Source organism: Anguilla rostrata, chromosome 4 (assembly GCF_018555375.3).
Source record: "Anguilla rostrata isolate EN2019 chromosome 4, ASM1855537v3, whole genome shotgun sequence".
Taxonomy (NCBI): domain Eukaryota; kingdom Metazoa; phylum Chordata; class Actinopteri; order Anguilliformes; family Anguillidae; genus Anguilla; species Anguilla rostrata.
In genome coordinates, this window is record NC_057936.1 from 4,636,902 (window position 1) to 4,653,498 (window position 16,597).

Here is a 16,597-nt window from a genome sequence, read left to right on the forward strand (position 1 = left end):
ACCGCGTGAGTTCGCCACTGGCACTTAATAGCCGTTTTTTGTATTATTGTTGCTGCAAGTGGATTGCTTTTATTATTTTTTTCCCTCCCGTCTCACATAAGATATCAAACAGAAAATGGCAGACACAAAAGTAGATACCAGTTCGGAGATCCCCACTAAGGTAAGAGGAGAAAGTTATGTCAAAATGATATTCATATGCATACCTTTTCTTTATATTTATTTAATGTGTAAAGGGATTTTGAAGGAAATTATATTTGCAGAAATATCCATTTTGATCCAGCGAGTCCAGTTGTCTACTTTTTATATTGGTTATGAAAAGGATGAAGAAGTGTTCCATTTGAGTATGCTATATTACTGCTTGGAAGCTATGGTGAATAAAATTTAACAAGCGGTCTCAACTTGGTCTCCGAACAGAAACCAAGGCAAGCGTTGCCTTATTGTTCGGAGTGCAAGTCTGCGCGGGTTCTTTGTTTATACAAGCGTGTTGGTTCCTCTTTGAACACCGACCGCGGAGAGAGGAGAATGAATTTCGGGGTCAATCAACAGATCCGTACATCGTCGAGCCTATAAATCTACCCTGTTTTTCCCGTTATCCAGTTGCACTGTATTTTCCACATAGGGAATTTACCGGCCGCATCGGTTTACAGATATTTGCCTGGCCCGTGTTTCTTTCTTCTGTCATAAGTTAGTTGGGTAGGCTACCTGGAACTGTTCAAAAGATTCGTCACTTTTTCTTCATGAAACTGGAAATGGTTTTCACACAGAATGTTCCGTGCTTTGAAATTATATTTTGACAGTTTAAGTCTCTCTTCGGGGCGCCTGCGGAGACTAGATAGCATGATGATAAATGCTTATGTCTGAAAGCGGGTCTTCGCTTGAAATCATTAATGTATTAATTAACCCTAGAAATAAACTTGGATGCTGCGCTTTAGTCCGTTCGCTTTGGTCCGATGTGACGACGGTATGAATTGCGGGCGCGCGCTACCCCGTTTCTACGGAGCCGAGCGGCACCAGAAAGTGCGATTTTGTTCATTTTAAAGGTTTGTTTAACCTCAGCATACAGGCTATAAGAAACGTATATGTGAGCCGTTATGGAAGCTGATGGATAGTTTGATCACACCGTCTCGGAATTTACTAGCTTCTGTAGTTTCTGAACATTGTCGACGTCGGTCTCCACAGCCTATTCCCCGTAGCTGGCCAGAATAATTAGAAGCGCGATTCCGAACGGCTGTGTGGTAGGCTGCCGGGAAAGAATTGTTACGATTGTTCTTTTTGGTTTTCCCGTAGCCTACGTTTCTGAATGCAATCGTAATAAGGCGCACAATGGATGCTCAGTTTTTGGGTATTGGTTTAGACTATTCTCAATGAAAGCGATCGTTGGATTTATAAAGTGAACTGAACTCGGTTGTTGCAAGCGGGGGTACCTCACGCGCAGGTTTTGCTTAAAGGTAGTAATCGTAATAGGAGGGCACGAGTGGAAAGTTTAATTGTAAAAGTCTAAGCGTATGAGAGTCGGAACGTCATCTTCTCCACCCCCTCCCCTCAACCGGTGCCTTGCACCTCTGTAGGCTATAACCTACTTTCACCGTCGGAGGTTGGCGCTTACCAAAAACACAAATAGGCTACTGTAGCAGGCAGGCAGGCAGGCAAACGGCTGCTTGATCGGTCACGTTCCTTTGCCGAGCCACGCTTTGCACCGTGACCACCCGTTTAACTGAAGACGCGATTAACCCAGTTTACCCCCCCGCCCCGAAGCTACCTGATTTGCTCTTTGAACTAACCGTTCAATTTAGGGTGTATATGTCCCGATTTATTGGGCTGTTCTTCGCGGGATTAAGTTTGCGCCTTTTAATATTGAACGGAACTGAAAGGGGAAGCGTCGCACGTTGCCTTTTGTAGGGCTGTCGTTACGAATGCTTTATTTATAGAAGATAGTGCTGAAAACGCAGTAGTAATGGTTTCAGGAGGCGGTGCTAGCGTGATGTAGCCGGTAACCGGCTTAAAGGCTAAAGATTACTGAAACTAATTTATAAAAGCGATTTGCCTCTTACAGAGACTGTCAAACGAAAAGTGTAACCATTTTCTGAGAACCCCGTGATATTTTATAAAATGTAAAATTTTAATATTTTTAATGGGAGCTCTAAAAGGCTTGTTTTTTTTAAAGCATGACAGTCAATTACATTCTTAATCACAATGAATCTCCGAATCCGATCTTTTAAGCTGCCGATTCTTGAACAGCTTTTATATTTCGATTAAGAGGGAAACGCGCTTTCTTTCAAGTCGCTATTGTCTCCTCGCTCGAACTAAATTAGCCAGCCTCTTTCTCGTCGTCTGCATCGTTCCTACGTCCTCATTGCTGTATTAAAATAATCGGTCAATGCACTCTGGGAGTTGCAGTCTTTTCCCCGGGCGTGTCTTCTTAGTACCCTATGGTAAGCGATATTTGCTGAACTACACAGCTCAACGCGCTCAGCGTATCAGATTACAACACTTCTATTAGAGCTATTAAAGTAGGCGGGAAGAAGGAAAGGGGAACAGCCAATAGGACGCGGAAGATGGAAGTGTCGCGTTTCAAATGTAAAATGAAAGCATGCTTTTGCGGGTTTTTGAAGGGGGCCGAAAGCAGAAGGGGCGTGAACATGGTGGCATAAGGAAACATGAGTTCCCTCGGTTTTTATCCCATGCGAATTAGTGGCACGCGGCAATTCTCAAAATCTGAACAAAGGCCTACAGTTTATTTTCCCCCAAAGCTCCATATTCAAATTTAGGATTTTTGATCACTCACCTCCCCCACCCCCCAAGGATAGCTCCTAATTTCGTAATTGTAAAAATAAATACATAAATGAAAAATTAAAAAAGCATAATTGCTTCCCCAAAGTCTTTGAATGCCATTTGGTGCCCCTTAAGTAAATTGCACAAAAAAATAAATGTTCTGTTTTTGTCTTTAGGATCTTAAAGAAAAGAAACTGGTGGAGGAGACAGAAAATGGGAAGGATGCAGCTGCTAACGGAAATACGGTAAGTTTCTGTGCCAGAACTCCTGCAGTTGAACACTTAAAAAGTTTTTTTTTTTTTTTTTTTTTTGAACCTGTATTTAACCAGGGAAGGTCCCATTGAGATTAAAAATCTCTTTCAAGGGTGCCCTGGTCAAGACGGGCAGCAGCACAAACATGTTGCAAATAAAGCAAAACAGTACAACAGGCAATTAGCGCTACAATATAAAACACTCAACAACAATGTGCAATAAAAGCAACACATCAAAATTCCATTAAAACACCGACATCCTGTCGATTTCGCCTCCAGTTCACTGGTTGGAAACTTGGAATGTTCAGTACACAGACGGTCTTGCTTGGGGGGCAAGACCGTCTTTTTTTGGGGGGGGGGGCTCATTGTGTACATCACCTGCTTGCTGCCCGAACCCCTAATTTTAACACCTTACACTCACAGGAGAACGAGGAAAACGGAGAGCCAGAGAATGAAGTAGATGACGAAGATGATGACGATGTCGGTGAGGAGGACGATGAGGAAGACGATGGGGAAGGTAAATCGCCTAAGCGTGTTGTTCACACTGACCCCCCCACGCGTAACCAACACGTGACCGGATAAGTGAACTTACTTTGTGCTGAATGGCGGAAGACTGAAATCCCATTGGGCCGTGCTTGTCTCTAGGGGATGATGACGACGATGATGATGAAGTTGAAGGAGGCGCTGGGAAGAGGGCAGCTGAGGATGACGATGATGAGGATGAGGTATGGATTTCCTGGTTTGAGTTTCAATTGTGTGGGGTGTGGCGGTTGGGGGCGGGGGATGTTAACACATTTTACTTTTTAGTTTTCTGTAAAACTGGTGGTAAAAATGGCAAGTTTTATAACCATGCTCTTATTTTTAGGATGATGTTGGAACAAAGAAGCAGAAAACTGATGATTAGAAGTTTATCTCCCAGCTGAGTCTTTTTCTAAACCCTCCATTCCCACACCTGTCTGTTGGGGTGTTGGGGGCGGAGTCAAGAAAAAAATGTGGTCATCATCAAGTAGAGTCCTAGCATCAGTGCGCACACACACACACCCAACTGCAAATTTTTTAGAATCAACCCAGACTTCAAGGCTCTACCTTCTTAATGAAATACTTTAAAAAAAGGATAATTTGTTTGTATTTTTATTTACATTTTATATTTTTGTACATATTGTTAGGAGGTCAGCCATTTTTGACCGTGATCTCTGGTGACCAAACGGTGCTTTGAAGTTGATGCTTCTCTATAAAATAGACTTTACTTGTGGTTTGACCATGTCATGTTATCTCAACAGAAATCTTGTAAAAATTACGAAAAAAAAAAAAAAAAACTCAAAGCCAATTACATTCAGAGCATTCCAGTAACTTTGTGTATGTACTTTAGTTGTACCATAAGTAGTTGGTTTGTATGAGATGACAAGGCCAAAGAAAAGGATTTTTTTTTCTTTTTTTTCTTTTTTTTTTTGTCCATGAAATTGCTGTTTATTGTGGCCTGTTTGATGTATGTGTGAAGTTTGTTGTACGACAATAAACCGGAATTTTATTTTGTGAGTTCTTAAATTTTTTTCCTCCTTCATTGTATCCTTTTGACATGTCATAGATAGAATTTTAAATGTTTAAGCAATCTCGTCCATTAAAATCATGCAACTAGGCTCTATAATCTATGGAAAGTATCCTTTTCAGACATGCTGTTAATGTATTTTATTGGCCTGTTAGAAATGTACATCAATGTAAATTATTCATGCCTTAAGATTTCAAAACCTGGTAAATTATATTGCATTTAACAAATTTACTTTGGGTGCGTTCTTTCCTTTTAATGCGCAGCTCTGTTTTTCCTCCATGGATAGTATAACAAGTGCACGTGGTCATTCCCTGTCAGGGCAACACATTCCTCTGGGTAAAAGAGATATACATATATATTTGATAACACCGAAGCGCGTGCTCTGGTCGTTGGGACACCGCCTGCCTAGAACGGTCCACTGGTGAGTGAATACGCGGGAATAATTAAGGGAACATTGTACCGCAGCGACTCTGTCGAGACCGTTATGTAGCTCACACTACATGTATGTGTTGATACGGTCAATGTTAGGGAAAATAGTCTACAAGTGTCGTTAACCCCCTTGCTCCAATAAAACGAACGAAAAAAAAAAATCCATTCCGGAGAACCACACAGCATTTCTGCCTTGGGTCGATATGAAATCGAAAGCTACATTTTGTAATTATTAGCATTCTGTTCGACAGTAAGTGTTTCCAGCTGAAAAAAAATGTCCATGACAAAATTACCCTGAGGCAATAATGCGTCGACACACAGCACTGATGGGAATGTGGTATTTTCTTACAGAATTGTTGCGCTGTTCGTATGTAAAACACAGCAATTCAAATATAAGAAAATAATAAACTGTTGGATGGGGGCCAAGGGCTAGAGTGTCAAATTAATCAAACTTTTCTTACATACAACATAGCTATATACACGTTTTAAAAAAGCTTGAATACACTGAATATTTGCAGTACTTATATAACACACAAGTGAGCCACAGCTTCCAAATGTTTTTATTTTTATTTACATAACTAGAAAAACATATGTAGCGACTTCTGTCCCGGCTCAGGATTCCCATTATCCTCTGTGATATATTGTTTCTGCGCGTGCGCGCACCTGTGCCGAACGCCGATATTGTTTTGGAGACAGTGCCGATTAGAGTCCTTTCAGTCTTCAGTATGAATGACAACTACTTCCTGGTACTTGAATGCCCTGTTATCAGCAGGCTGATTTCTTTGTAGTGTTTGGCAGAGCTGCCATGTCTCTCCGAAGAGCTGTTGCATAACCTGCGCGTTGTGTGACTTCCGCCCGCAAACACTGGCTTTTTGCAGTCATCATTTGTCAGTATTGTACAGTCTGTGCTGGTGCATTTAAGCGGTCCCATCGCATCGGTGCTCAGGTTTCTTCAAACATGGATCTGAAGGGGATGGAGGAGAAGACACTAACACAAAGCATTCTCACAATGTTGCTGCCGTGCAATGACAACGTTATAACATTGACAAAACATTCCGGTAACATTTGGTGTTAGCCGGGCTGGTTATGAGATGCCACCGATTTGATTATGGCTTTAAATGAGCTCCACGGTAGCACTTTCACATAAAAAAAACCTCTAAGGATTATAATTGCAATTTTTTGTGGAAGTACGCCATAGTGTATGTCTTTAAACCATCTGGGACAGATGTGCATACTTTGGCTACAGATGCGCGTGCCTATAGGAGTAGGCACTGTTTATGAACCTCCGTGAGAATAAGTTTGGAAAGTGAGCGCCGTTGATTTTGCATAGTGGTGCACAGCCGCCGATATCCAAATCATGCCAGGGTTTCCAGAACGTTCAGCTGGTGGTTTACTTCAGTTATTGCATTTGTTTGTCGCCGGGTGCCCGCTTGTGCGACGTCATTGTTCGGCCGCGCCCGATTTGCTCTCCCGCGATCTCCCGCGCCGGCTACACATTCTTCTGCGTTCCAGATGCCGAACTCCAGTCGCGTTCCTTCTCCGTGCCGTGTGTTTTGGGGGCACTCTGCGATATGTGTTTAAACTGGACTTCCAAACAAACGCCAACGCCTTCCTGCTGTCACCGCGGAGACCCGGGAGCAGCTGAAAAGGTAACCTGGCTCGCGGCTGTGTGGTTTTCCGGTGGCTTTTCAGAACTCACAGCATAAAGGAACGGTTGATGCCGCTCAAGCCCTCGCTACGCCCCCTCACTCCCAATCCCTACCCCACCTTGCTCCAGTATTTTCTCTCTAGCTGCTTTGACTCTTGAGGAAGAACTGAGAGTTTAAAACGCAGCCTCTTTTTTCCACACATGTCCCCCATGGAAACTTCCTGTTAAAGACAAGGAAATAATGAGTTTTTAAAATGAGTTTAATAGAGCAAGTTAGCCGAGTACCAATTAAACCACCACCAAACTCACACAGACACACACACACACACACAGTTTCCATGGGTACCAGAGCTGAACGGGCCTGGACTAAATGATTTGACCCAGAGCATTAAACAGAACTTTATTTATAGATATTTTCTTATCTGTCTGGTTAGATTTACCTTAATGGATCCAGGATGTTGTAAGTTGTTTTGCCTGAGGCTGGCAAAAGAAATCGTGCCCCACTATAATCTCTACATGTCCGGTAAGTTTGAAGCTGCTTTTGAACAGTTGCCCTACAAAAAAAGTGCACAAAAATGATTCTAGTACTTTATCATTACATGCGCATGAAAATATGTTTATCATGAAATGTAGCAGGGTTCAATAGGGCTCCCATTTTAGGAGCATTTGCTCCTGACAATTGACGTGTGCCAGCTGGAAAAATAATTTAGGAGCACATCGAGTTATTGGTGCATTAGGGTGCTCCTTAATTTTTCAGCTAGGTAGCATTCTTGGAAAAAATGTTAGTGCAGAACCCTGTGTCGGTTAAAAAAAATGTCTTCTTACTGACTGTTAACAAATAATAAACACAGTATATAGCAGTGTAGTGTGTAATATAATCTGCCATTTATTTATACTCAGCACTGTACACAGTTACACTGGCTTTCCTCCTTGCCGTTGCCTCTAGCAGAGTTTTCAGTGTGTTCTATGCAAGCGAGTGCAAGGAGGAGCTGTCGGGGGCTGATGTCTGTGGCTTGGTATGGAACTATAGGTGAGAACTCTTAAATAGATCAGAAGCCTTGTGTGCAGGGAGAGTGTGCTGGTTTTGAGCAGACCGAAACCTCGTGTGCTGCACGCTCGTATGCAGGACTCTCGCGTCCCGTCTCGTTCTCGCTCCGAAACACCGAGAGGAACAGTGGGAGGAAGAGCCGCAGCCGGGCCCTGCGGTGGGCTGAGGAAGGAAGCGACGGTAGACACAATGCACGTAGGCGTCAGGGGCCCGTCAAGTCGCCTCGTCCTGGTAACGGCTCTGTTCCGTTCTCCTGCGCGGACGGCGGGGGCACAGATGGCGATGGGGGGGATACGTCCCCCCCTCCCCCAGTTTCATAGGGACCCCTATCCATCCCTACCCCGGATCGGGGGTAGTTGTATAAACTTAAAAGTTGAGACCTTTCTTTTGCTCACAGTTTGGACCCCGCCCCCCCCCACTTCAAAAATCTCCCCTGGGCCCCTGGTGGACGGGCTCCCAATCCGGAAACTGGTGCCCGAATTCGGGACCATCACATTTATCCCAAAGCGACGTAAAAAAAAAGAAGGTGCATATCAAGGTCACTGGTACAACTACAAAAGGCAGGTTTCGATAAGGTACAGTACTTATTTCGTACAGTTGTTCATAGCCCCAAGAACACAGTCCAGTTCACGGCAGAGTCACACGTTTGCTCCCGCTCTCCCAAAATCGGCGGTGGGGGGGGCGGGGGGGGGGGGGGGGGGGGGGTGGCAGCAGTGTGTGCTGAAGGAAAGGATCGGCCAGTAAAAAAAATTATAAAAACTGGGAAGATAAAAGTGCTCATGGTTTTGAGGGAATCTGCAAGCTTTGTGGTAGACAGAGTGGTGCCATATGGGGGGAAATTTGGAAGTTAGAAAGATGCAAAGACTGATAGGGGTCATAAAAAAAATATCAGAGCACTGGAAACATGGAATGAATAACTTTTCTCTACAAGAGAGCTGCAAAAGCAGAGATATTTGCAGTGTTGAATGAGTTGAGGTTCTGGACGGGATGGGTGCAGTAATTGTGTCGGGATGGGGTGGCTGGACGAGATCTTTTCATGGGGCCCAAAATCAATTGTGGTACCCCTGGGTAGACAATCAGCATGGTCTCAGGTTTGTTGGTGGCCATTTAAGACAATATTATACATTTTTGACCCCATCACCTGTAACCTTTGACTGAGAGTCAAAGCATGGTTTTACTTAACTGGACAGCAAGGGAGTAACAGAGTGTGGATGGAGTATGTATTTGAAATGCCTTTAACACTGTAGATGCTGGTATGATTTGAACAGTCATACCAGCAGTGAATGAACAGTCTGGCAGTTTCCCTGAGAATTTTCATGTCATGAGCCAAACAAAAAAAAAAAGAAAGGTACAGTCATAAGGTGTTTCTGTTCTGAATATTTATGAAAATAGATTGAAAATGGATGTTAAAATTTCAGTGATCTGCAAGCATTTTTTAAAGAGGTTCAAGCCAAGGCATTTCAGATAATGACGTGACATCCAGGTCTGGAGAGGAGATACCGCTCGTGAGAAGCTGCTCGCTGAGATGAAAAAAGAAAAGAAAAAAAAACGGCTGTTCCTCAAGGCTGAGACCCGTTCCGAATCTCACAGCTTTTCCCGCCGTCCGAAACTCCGAGATCATCCAGGTCTGGGAAAAAGGGTGCGCGTTCCCCCCCCCACGTTCCCGTCCATCGTTGGGCCTCCGGGATCCCGGAATCCCAGAATTCCCCTGCCCATCCTGCCACATTCCCGCTCGCTGGCTCGCTCCTTCCCAGCGTCCTTTGGAAGCGTGCTGGTGAAGAGAGAGCGAGTGGTGATGGGGGATGGGGGATGGGGGCGGCTTTCTTCTTTTCCTGGTTGATGTACCCCCCCCTCCCTCCCCCCCCCAACTCAATATCTCCACTGAGCATGTGTGCTATTTTCGGGATGGCGTGCAGAATTACAACCGGAATTGGTCTTTTGATGCTTTTGAAAGCTGTCACTTTCTCAGGCATGACAGGGGGGTGGGGCTTCTAGCGGGCTCGATGACATCAGAGACGGTCACGGTCAAATTGTAGCCAGTGAGGGGTAAATACAAACCAGCATGCAGGGGTAGGTTGGGGAGAAAGTAGGGGGGTGAGAGGGGCAGGGGGGAGGAGTAGGTTGAGCACGACAGCCTTGACTGGAATATTTCATTTGAAATGCTTTAATCTTTTAAGACACAGTTATAAATTCCATGAGATTACTGGTCCATTTTAAAAGAAGCATCTGTTTTTCGCTGATATCCATTATTCAGATAGAAAATGCTTTTTTGCGCAATATGATGGTGAGTTTTTTTTTTTGTTTGTTTGTTTTTTTTTGGATAGCAATGAAATTCACAGGGATCTGCAGTAGGATTTTCACACCTCACTGCCGTTTTAAAGAGCTAATGCAGTTCCGCGCTCATCGAAAAGGATCCGAAATGGTTCTTTGGCATGGATGACGGTTCCATGTTGAGCCTTGTCTACCTGAGGAACTCTTGGCCAATAGAAAGGGCAGATCTCACTATTAATGGTTCCACGGAGAACCCATTGTGAGATATCACACATAGAACCGTTTAGAACCTTGAGCGTAGTGCATAGAAATTTGTACTGATGGTTCTTCTTAGAATCTTTTATGGGTGGGGGCAGATTTGGCACCAAAACAGATTGCTATTTTGCTAGAAACTCGAGCCCTTTTTTTCCCGGGAGCGCAGGTCTGGAGCAGAAAGGCTTTTTTTCTGGAAGACTGCGCTGACTTGGTGCCTCCAGGGCTCTACAGATTACAATGAGGGGAGCCCAAACAGTCCTCTTTTTTCTCCTCCTCCTCTCCACCAGCTTGGTCAGAGGCACAGATGGTGAGTCCCCCTCGCCTGCCCCCCCTCCCCTTCTCCTCTCCCGTCCCCTCCCCTCCCCTCCCCAAATCCAGCCCGTGTATAACAGTGCAGATGGTGGAGTTCTCATTCCCCAGAGTTTGCCGTTCGTCGACAACCTGTGTGTTTCAGTGTCAGAGAACGCTCTCACCTCTGACACAGTCCCGTGATTGGCAGCAGCACCAGCAGCAGTATCTCCACGGCGACCTAATCAGGTTTGAGGCGGTTTTTGCGCTGAAACGTATGGGAGAAACAGGATTTGCATTAGAGGTAACGAGATTCGGGTTCTTCATAGTAAGAGGCTATGGTTGGACTGTGCTGACAGCGAAGGGGATGGGGGGGGGGGGGGGGGGGGGGTGTGTTTGTTTAGTGACACTGTAAAAGCTGTGATCAGTAAACCTGTGATCAGAACTGAACCTCAAATCACGGTCGCTGCTCCCTCAACGGCTTTTCGGCGATTGGCCGGAGGGTGCTTGAACTGTCCAATCAGAACGCTCGAAGTGACCGTGCCCTCCCTTGACCTCAGATGAGTGTTGACATTACTGATCGCTGTCAGGAGGTCAGTGTGCTGATAATGGTGAAGTTTTTTTTTTTTTTTTTTTAAATAATGTGATGAGCCAAGACTGACAAGTGTTGTCTCGTGCTTATCATACCGCTCGACTCCTCGCAGCGGGAAAAGTGCGGAAACGTTAAATATCGCGGCCGTTTCTTAATAATCACCGGACCGATTCGAGCGCATTATCGTTCTCACACTTCCGCCGCTCTATGAGCAGCCATCGATTCTTTTTTTTTTTTCACGCGGAGTTGTAAAATCGCAGCCGCCGCGCGCGGCGTTTAGAAATCAATATGGCGGAGATTAGCGGAGTAAAGTAGGCCATTCTCGTTGTGCAAGACGCACGCGACCCCTGCAGTATGCGTTAGACCACAGTACTTGGCCAGGGGTGATATTATGGATTGATGAAAGGAGTGCGATAGCAGCGCCTGCGGAGATGGTTCATTTTCACAATCAATGACCGGCGAAATAAACTGCTGTGGAATCCAGGAAGGCCGACATCCTGTCTATAGGGAGCCTAACAGTGAAACATTCGATTTCTTTAAAAAAAAAAAAAAAAGAAAGAAATAATACATTTCTGAGAGGTCACTCTTTTGCAGATCTTATGAAATGATCTAAAATTCCATGTATTATAAGCCCTTCAGCCAGGCTTGAGTTAACTTCAGTTTCTGTCCTTCAGCAGCAGGCAGAATACCTGCGCCGTCGCTTTAAGAATTAGAATCTGTGTCTTGTCTGAAAAGCCTTAAATCCGACTTAACATCGGAAGTTTCCCCCGAGGGATTGTCTGTGATCCTGTTATAAAGCCAACTTTTTGTCACATATTTCCCCCGCCCCCCAGCCCCCCACCTCCTCCCCCCGGCACCCACCTCCCCCCGCTTCTTCTTCTCACCTCCAGAAGTCCCCGGTGCTTCTCCTGCCGGCTGCTGACAGAATTCCGCACAGCAGCGCGGGGAAGAAAAAAGAAAGATCCGACAGCGGGCAATTTCGTTCTGGGACGACGGAAAGGGAAGGGGGGGCACGTCCGCGCCTGCAGGCCCGAGCACCTACGTTAGGCTTCTCTGGTGTCTGGTGCAAGTTAGTACACGCACGCACAACCCCGCCACCCCCCCCCAGGGGAGCCCTGGTTTTTTAACCGATGCGGTCATAGAGGTTGGGGATCGTTTTCTTTTTTTTTTTCCCCGATATATTTTTTTGGGCTTTTTCAGCTTAATTTGGATAGAACAGTGTAGAGAGACAGGAAGTACTAGGAGGAGAGAGAGAGAGGGAGGGAGGGAGGGACGTGCGACAAAGGTCGGCGGTCGGATTCGAACCGCCGACATCGCGGCTCGCGTTGAGCATGTGGATAGCGCTCTACGGACCGCGCCACTAGAGGCCCTGTTTTCTGAATGGCAGTAACTTGCGAGGCGGGAGGGGGGAGGGGGGAGGGGGGAGGGGGGAGGGGGGAGGGGGTTAGTGTGGTCACCCTATGAAGGTCAACGAGGTCCCGGCTTGTCATAAATCAGCTTAGCGATGGATTTCAACATGCCTGTCTGAATGGGAGCTATGCACCACGCCTGTAGGGTCAGATTCACCCCAAAGCAGTTCACATGTTTGCAGGCTTACAGGATAGTGTCAACATGCGCATTGTGCTGCTCCCTGTAAGCCTCTCACTGAAAGACCACTCCAGAAGCAGGTTACCAGGATTCTTGGATTTACCAGGACTGGTGATGTTTTTTTTTTCTGATCGATCAGGAAATTCTGATGTTCAGACTGAAGCTAATGGTATTTGGCCACCTGAATCTAGTTTTTCCTTGTTTAAATGATGTCTGACTGCCTGCCTGCCTGCCTGTCGGTCTGCCTGCCTGCCTGCCTGTCTGCCTGCCTGCCTGTCGGTCTGTCTGTCTGCCTGCCTGCCTGCCTGCCTGCCTGTCTGACTGTCTGTCTGCCTGCCTGCCTGCCTGCCTGCCTGCCTGTCTGTCTGTCTGTCTGCCTGCACTGCCTGTCTGCCTGCCTACCTGCCTGTCTGTGTCTGTCTGTCTGCCCATCTGCCTGTCTGCCTGCCTGTCTGCCTGTCTGTCTCTTTATGTACATCTTTGTGTTGTACTCTGACAGGTTGAGACTGTGAGGGTCTGAACATCAGTATTTACTGATTAATCAGGAAAAATCACATCCCAGGAACCTTCAGACTGTCTGGGAAGGAGGTGGGAAAACAGCACTCACTCACTGAGTGATGTCATCATGACATCATCCTCACTAATACCTCAGGCCTTAGACCAGCCAATTATATATGAGGACACGCTGAGCCGCTGTATTTTGGGCTGCGTCTTCCATGGCTTACAGTGATAACTCTCTTTGTGGAAATACTGGGTTTTAGGAATGCCCCAAACACCTCCATTTTGCTTTTGTTTTTTTTGGGTTGTTATTTTGCTCCAAACAGTCCTGCTATGCATATTTAATCTTAGCACACTTCATCAATTTAAGTTCTTACACCTCATCTTCTGCTATGTGTTACATCTCACTCTCATTTAATTTCTCTGTCTCTCTCTCCCTCTCCCTTTCTCAATCTCTCTCTTGCTCTCACTTTCTCGCTCTCTCCCTCTCTCCGCCACACACACTCACACACACACACACACACACGCACTCTTTGAAAGTCTAATATTCTGATGTCGGTAGGATATGTAAAGAGTAATGAGCAGCACTCAAACAAGATCTCATAATATCACCTTCACTTTCGGAATTGTGACCTACACTTGTGCAGAATTATACAGTACAACCAGAGCACTCTATGTGGTTGTTCAGGGCCACAACCATCCCCGGGTCAAGTTGTGGGTGTGATTTATGTTGGAGCACTTTGGGACATTGCATTACATTACAGGCATTTGGCAGACGCTCTTATCCAGACCGACTCTCACACCAGTTTACACAGCATTTACACTGCATCCGTTTATACAGCTGGATATATACCGAAACAATGCAGGTTAAGCACCTTGCTGAGCGGTACAACGGCAGTGTCCTACCCGGGAATCGAACCTTAGGTTACAAGACCGGTTCTTTGCCCATTATACTACACTGTAGCCCTACTACACTGGGACCACTACCGGGTTTCTTGTTCAGGTCCACCAACACCCTTTGGGCCAGCTCAGAGTACGACCTACACTAACACAAATATGACGGTATGAATTACATTTACACTGAATGACTAAATCCTACACTATGCTTACTCATAATGCTATACGATGACCTATTCTCACAAGTGCACAGAATGACCAACACACACACTATAACCTACGCTTGCACAGAATGACGCACTATGGCCTATTCTCACAAGCATACAGAATGACCAACACACATACTATAACCTGCACTTACACAGAATGCCACACTATGGCCTATACTCACAAGCACACACACTATAACCTACACTTACACAGAGAGACACTCTATGACCTATTCTGACAAGTGCACAGAATGACCAACACACACTACAACGAACACTTACAAAGAATGCCACACTATGATCTATTCTGACAAGTGCACAGAATGACCAACACACACTACAACGAACACTTACAAAGAATGCCACACTATGATCTATTCTGACAAGTGCACAGAATGACCAACACACACACTATAACCTACACTTACACAGAGAGACACTCTATGACCTATTTGACAAGTGACAGATGACCAACACACACTACAACGAATTACAAAGAATGCCACACTATGATCTATTCTGACAAGTGCACAGAATGACCAACACACACACTATAACCAACACTTACACAGAATGACACACTATGACCTATTCTCACAAGCATACAGAATGACCAACACACATACTATAACCTGCACTTACACAGAATGCCACACTATGGCCTATACTCACAAGCACACAGAATTACACCCCTTCGCACACATTATAACCTACACTTACACAGAATAACACACTATCATCTATTCTTACGAGCACACAGATTGATCAACACCCACACTATAACCTACACTTACGCAGAATGACGCAGTGTAACTTTTACCTCATACACACTGAATCACACATCACTCAGGAAGGAGACTGTAAAACAAAAAGCCCCATGTGCTCAGCATGTATCATTTCACAACTGCTCTTACTGCTATCCCCCCCCCCCCCATACACACACACACACACACCTTTCTCAGCATGATTTGTTGCATTTTTTCTCTTTCTCTGGTACCGTGATCAACAAGTTTCCAAACTAAAAAGAGCCAAGCTGGTCGCAGAAAAATTGCGGGTAGTGTTGGAGCTTAAAAAAACTGTGCCATCCTTCTTTTACCTCGCGTCAGCGTTCGCACTTCAGTCCTGCGACTGCACACTCACACCGAGTCAAATCCCTCTTCTTTTTTCTTGTGTGACGATTTTTCCTTTTTTCCCCACCACTGCCCCAGGTTTTCTTGTCTTGGTTGAATGCATCATCAAATGAGTCCATGGTCCGAGTCTGTATCCATGGTGGGAGGGGGGGCAGGGGTGACTGCTCGAATTTCTTTGCTTAGTTCATAAAAACTGACCAACAGCATCCATGCATAAATCCGTCTGGGATCGTCTAACTCTGGATGCCCCTTGAATGAAAACTGAAATAAAATAATTCAGCTTAAAAAAAAAAGGGGGGGGGGGGGGGAATTATAAATCTCACTTTGAATCTTACCTCACTTGCCATAACTAGACACAGCAGTGCGTCAGGAGGTTTTCAGTGTAGAATTCAGTAGTCCAGTGATTTAGAGATTCCCTCTCTTTCACACACACATGCGCCCACACACACACACGCACACACACACACACACACTGCAGTTGCGGGCACTTCTCTGTGTGTGAGCAGTGCAGCAGAATGTGGAATTGCTCAGTTTGAGACTGGGCTGTACTTTCCTGCCAGATGCAACAGACCTCCCTCTTACTGGAGGAAGAGAATAACAATGCGTACGACAATTTTTTCCCCTGAACCTCTACTCCCACCTAGTGGCAGTACGTGGGATATGCCATTTTCCGCGTCGTATTCGGAAATGCTTCACTTTTTTTCCAAAGGGCGAGCATGAGAACATTTTCGCATGTAATCCCAAACAGAAGGATTTACGTAACATCTGGCGCAATAGAATCGTTTTAGATTAGTATGGTCCCGGCGCTATTTATAGGTTTAGGAGTCATACCGTTAGTGCTTTCGCGCCATCGCGAAAGAAGAACTGGGTCAGTTACGGAACGTTTGCTTAAGACGCAGTCCAGGGAGTGGCAGCCACGAGTTTATTTAAAAAGCAATAAATCAGGAAATACAAGGTTTATTGAATCATCACACGAGTCACAGGTCTGGTTTTGCAATATGGCTCAATAATGTGGCTCAGGATTTGGATTCTGAATACACCCTAGCAGTGGTTTTCTGATGTACTAAAGTAAAGTACTTTCCCTCTGTTGGCATACAACTGGGCCAAATACAGAAAAAACCCTTTAGGCATAGCAAGTACAATTTCTGTAGATTACTGATCATTTAAAAACAAAAA

The 16,597-nt window shown here is 45.3% G+C and overlaps 1 protein-coding gene and 1 long non-coding RNA gene across 5 annotated transcripts; one reads left to right on the plus strand and one right to left on the minus strand.

The window, feature by feature from the left end:
• Positions 1–4,568, plus strand: ptmaa (prothymosin alpha a). The gene is made up of 5 exons (XM_064330153.1): positions 1–160; positions 2,949–3,017; positions 3,447–3,540; positions 3,669–3,748; positions 3,889–4,568. The coding sequence occupies exons 1-5, from the start codon at positions 116–118 to the stop codon at positions 3,925–3,927; spliced, it is 327 nt and encodes a 108-aa protein (XP_064186223.1). The 5' UTR covers positions 1–115; the 3' UTR covers positions 3,928–4,568.
• Positions 4,256–15,986, minus strand: LOC135252271 (uncharacterized). 4 transcript variants are annotated; one of them, XR_010329382.1, is made up of 5 exons: positions 15,757–15,986; positions 15,245–15,670; positions 10,694–10,776; positions 7,087–7,200; positions 4,256–6,867 (listed from the first exon to the last, which is right to left on the minus strand). It is a non-coding gene; the product is annotated as an uncharacterized LOC135252271 (long non-coding RNA). The 4 variants fall into 4 exon arrangements; XR_010329381.1 differs by having other exon boundaries at positions 15,388–15,682; XR_010329379.1 differs by having other exon boundaries at positions 15,245–15,682.
• Between the last annotated feature and the right edge of the window lie 611 nt (positions 15,987–16,597).

Excerpts from the sequence above, each read along its gene's own strand:
- ptmaa (XM_064330153.1), top strand. The coding sequence starts at position 116 with ATGGCAGACACAAAAGTAGATACCAGTTCGGAGATCCCCACTAAG. Across the intron at positions 3,018-3,446 it reads CAGCTGCTAACGGAAATACG|GAGAACGAGGAAAACGGAGA; the intron begins GTAAGTTTCTGT and ends TTACACTCACAG. Across the intron at positions 3,749-3,888 it reads ATGACGATGATGAGGATGAG|GATGATGTTGGAACAAAGAA; the intron begins GTATGGATTTCC and ends TCTTATTTTTAG.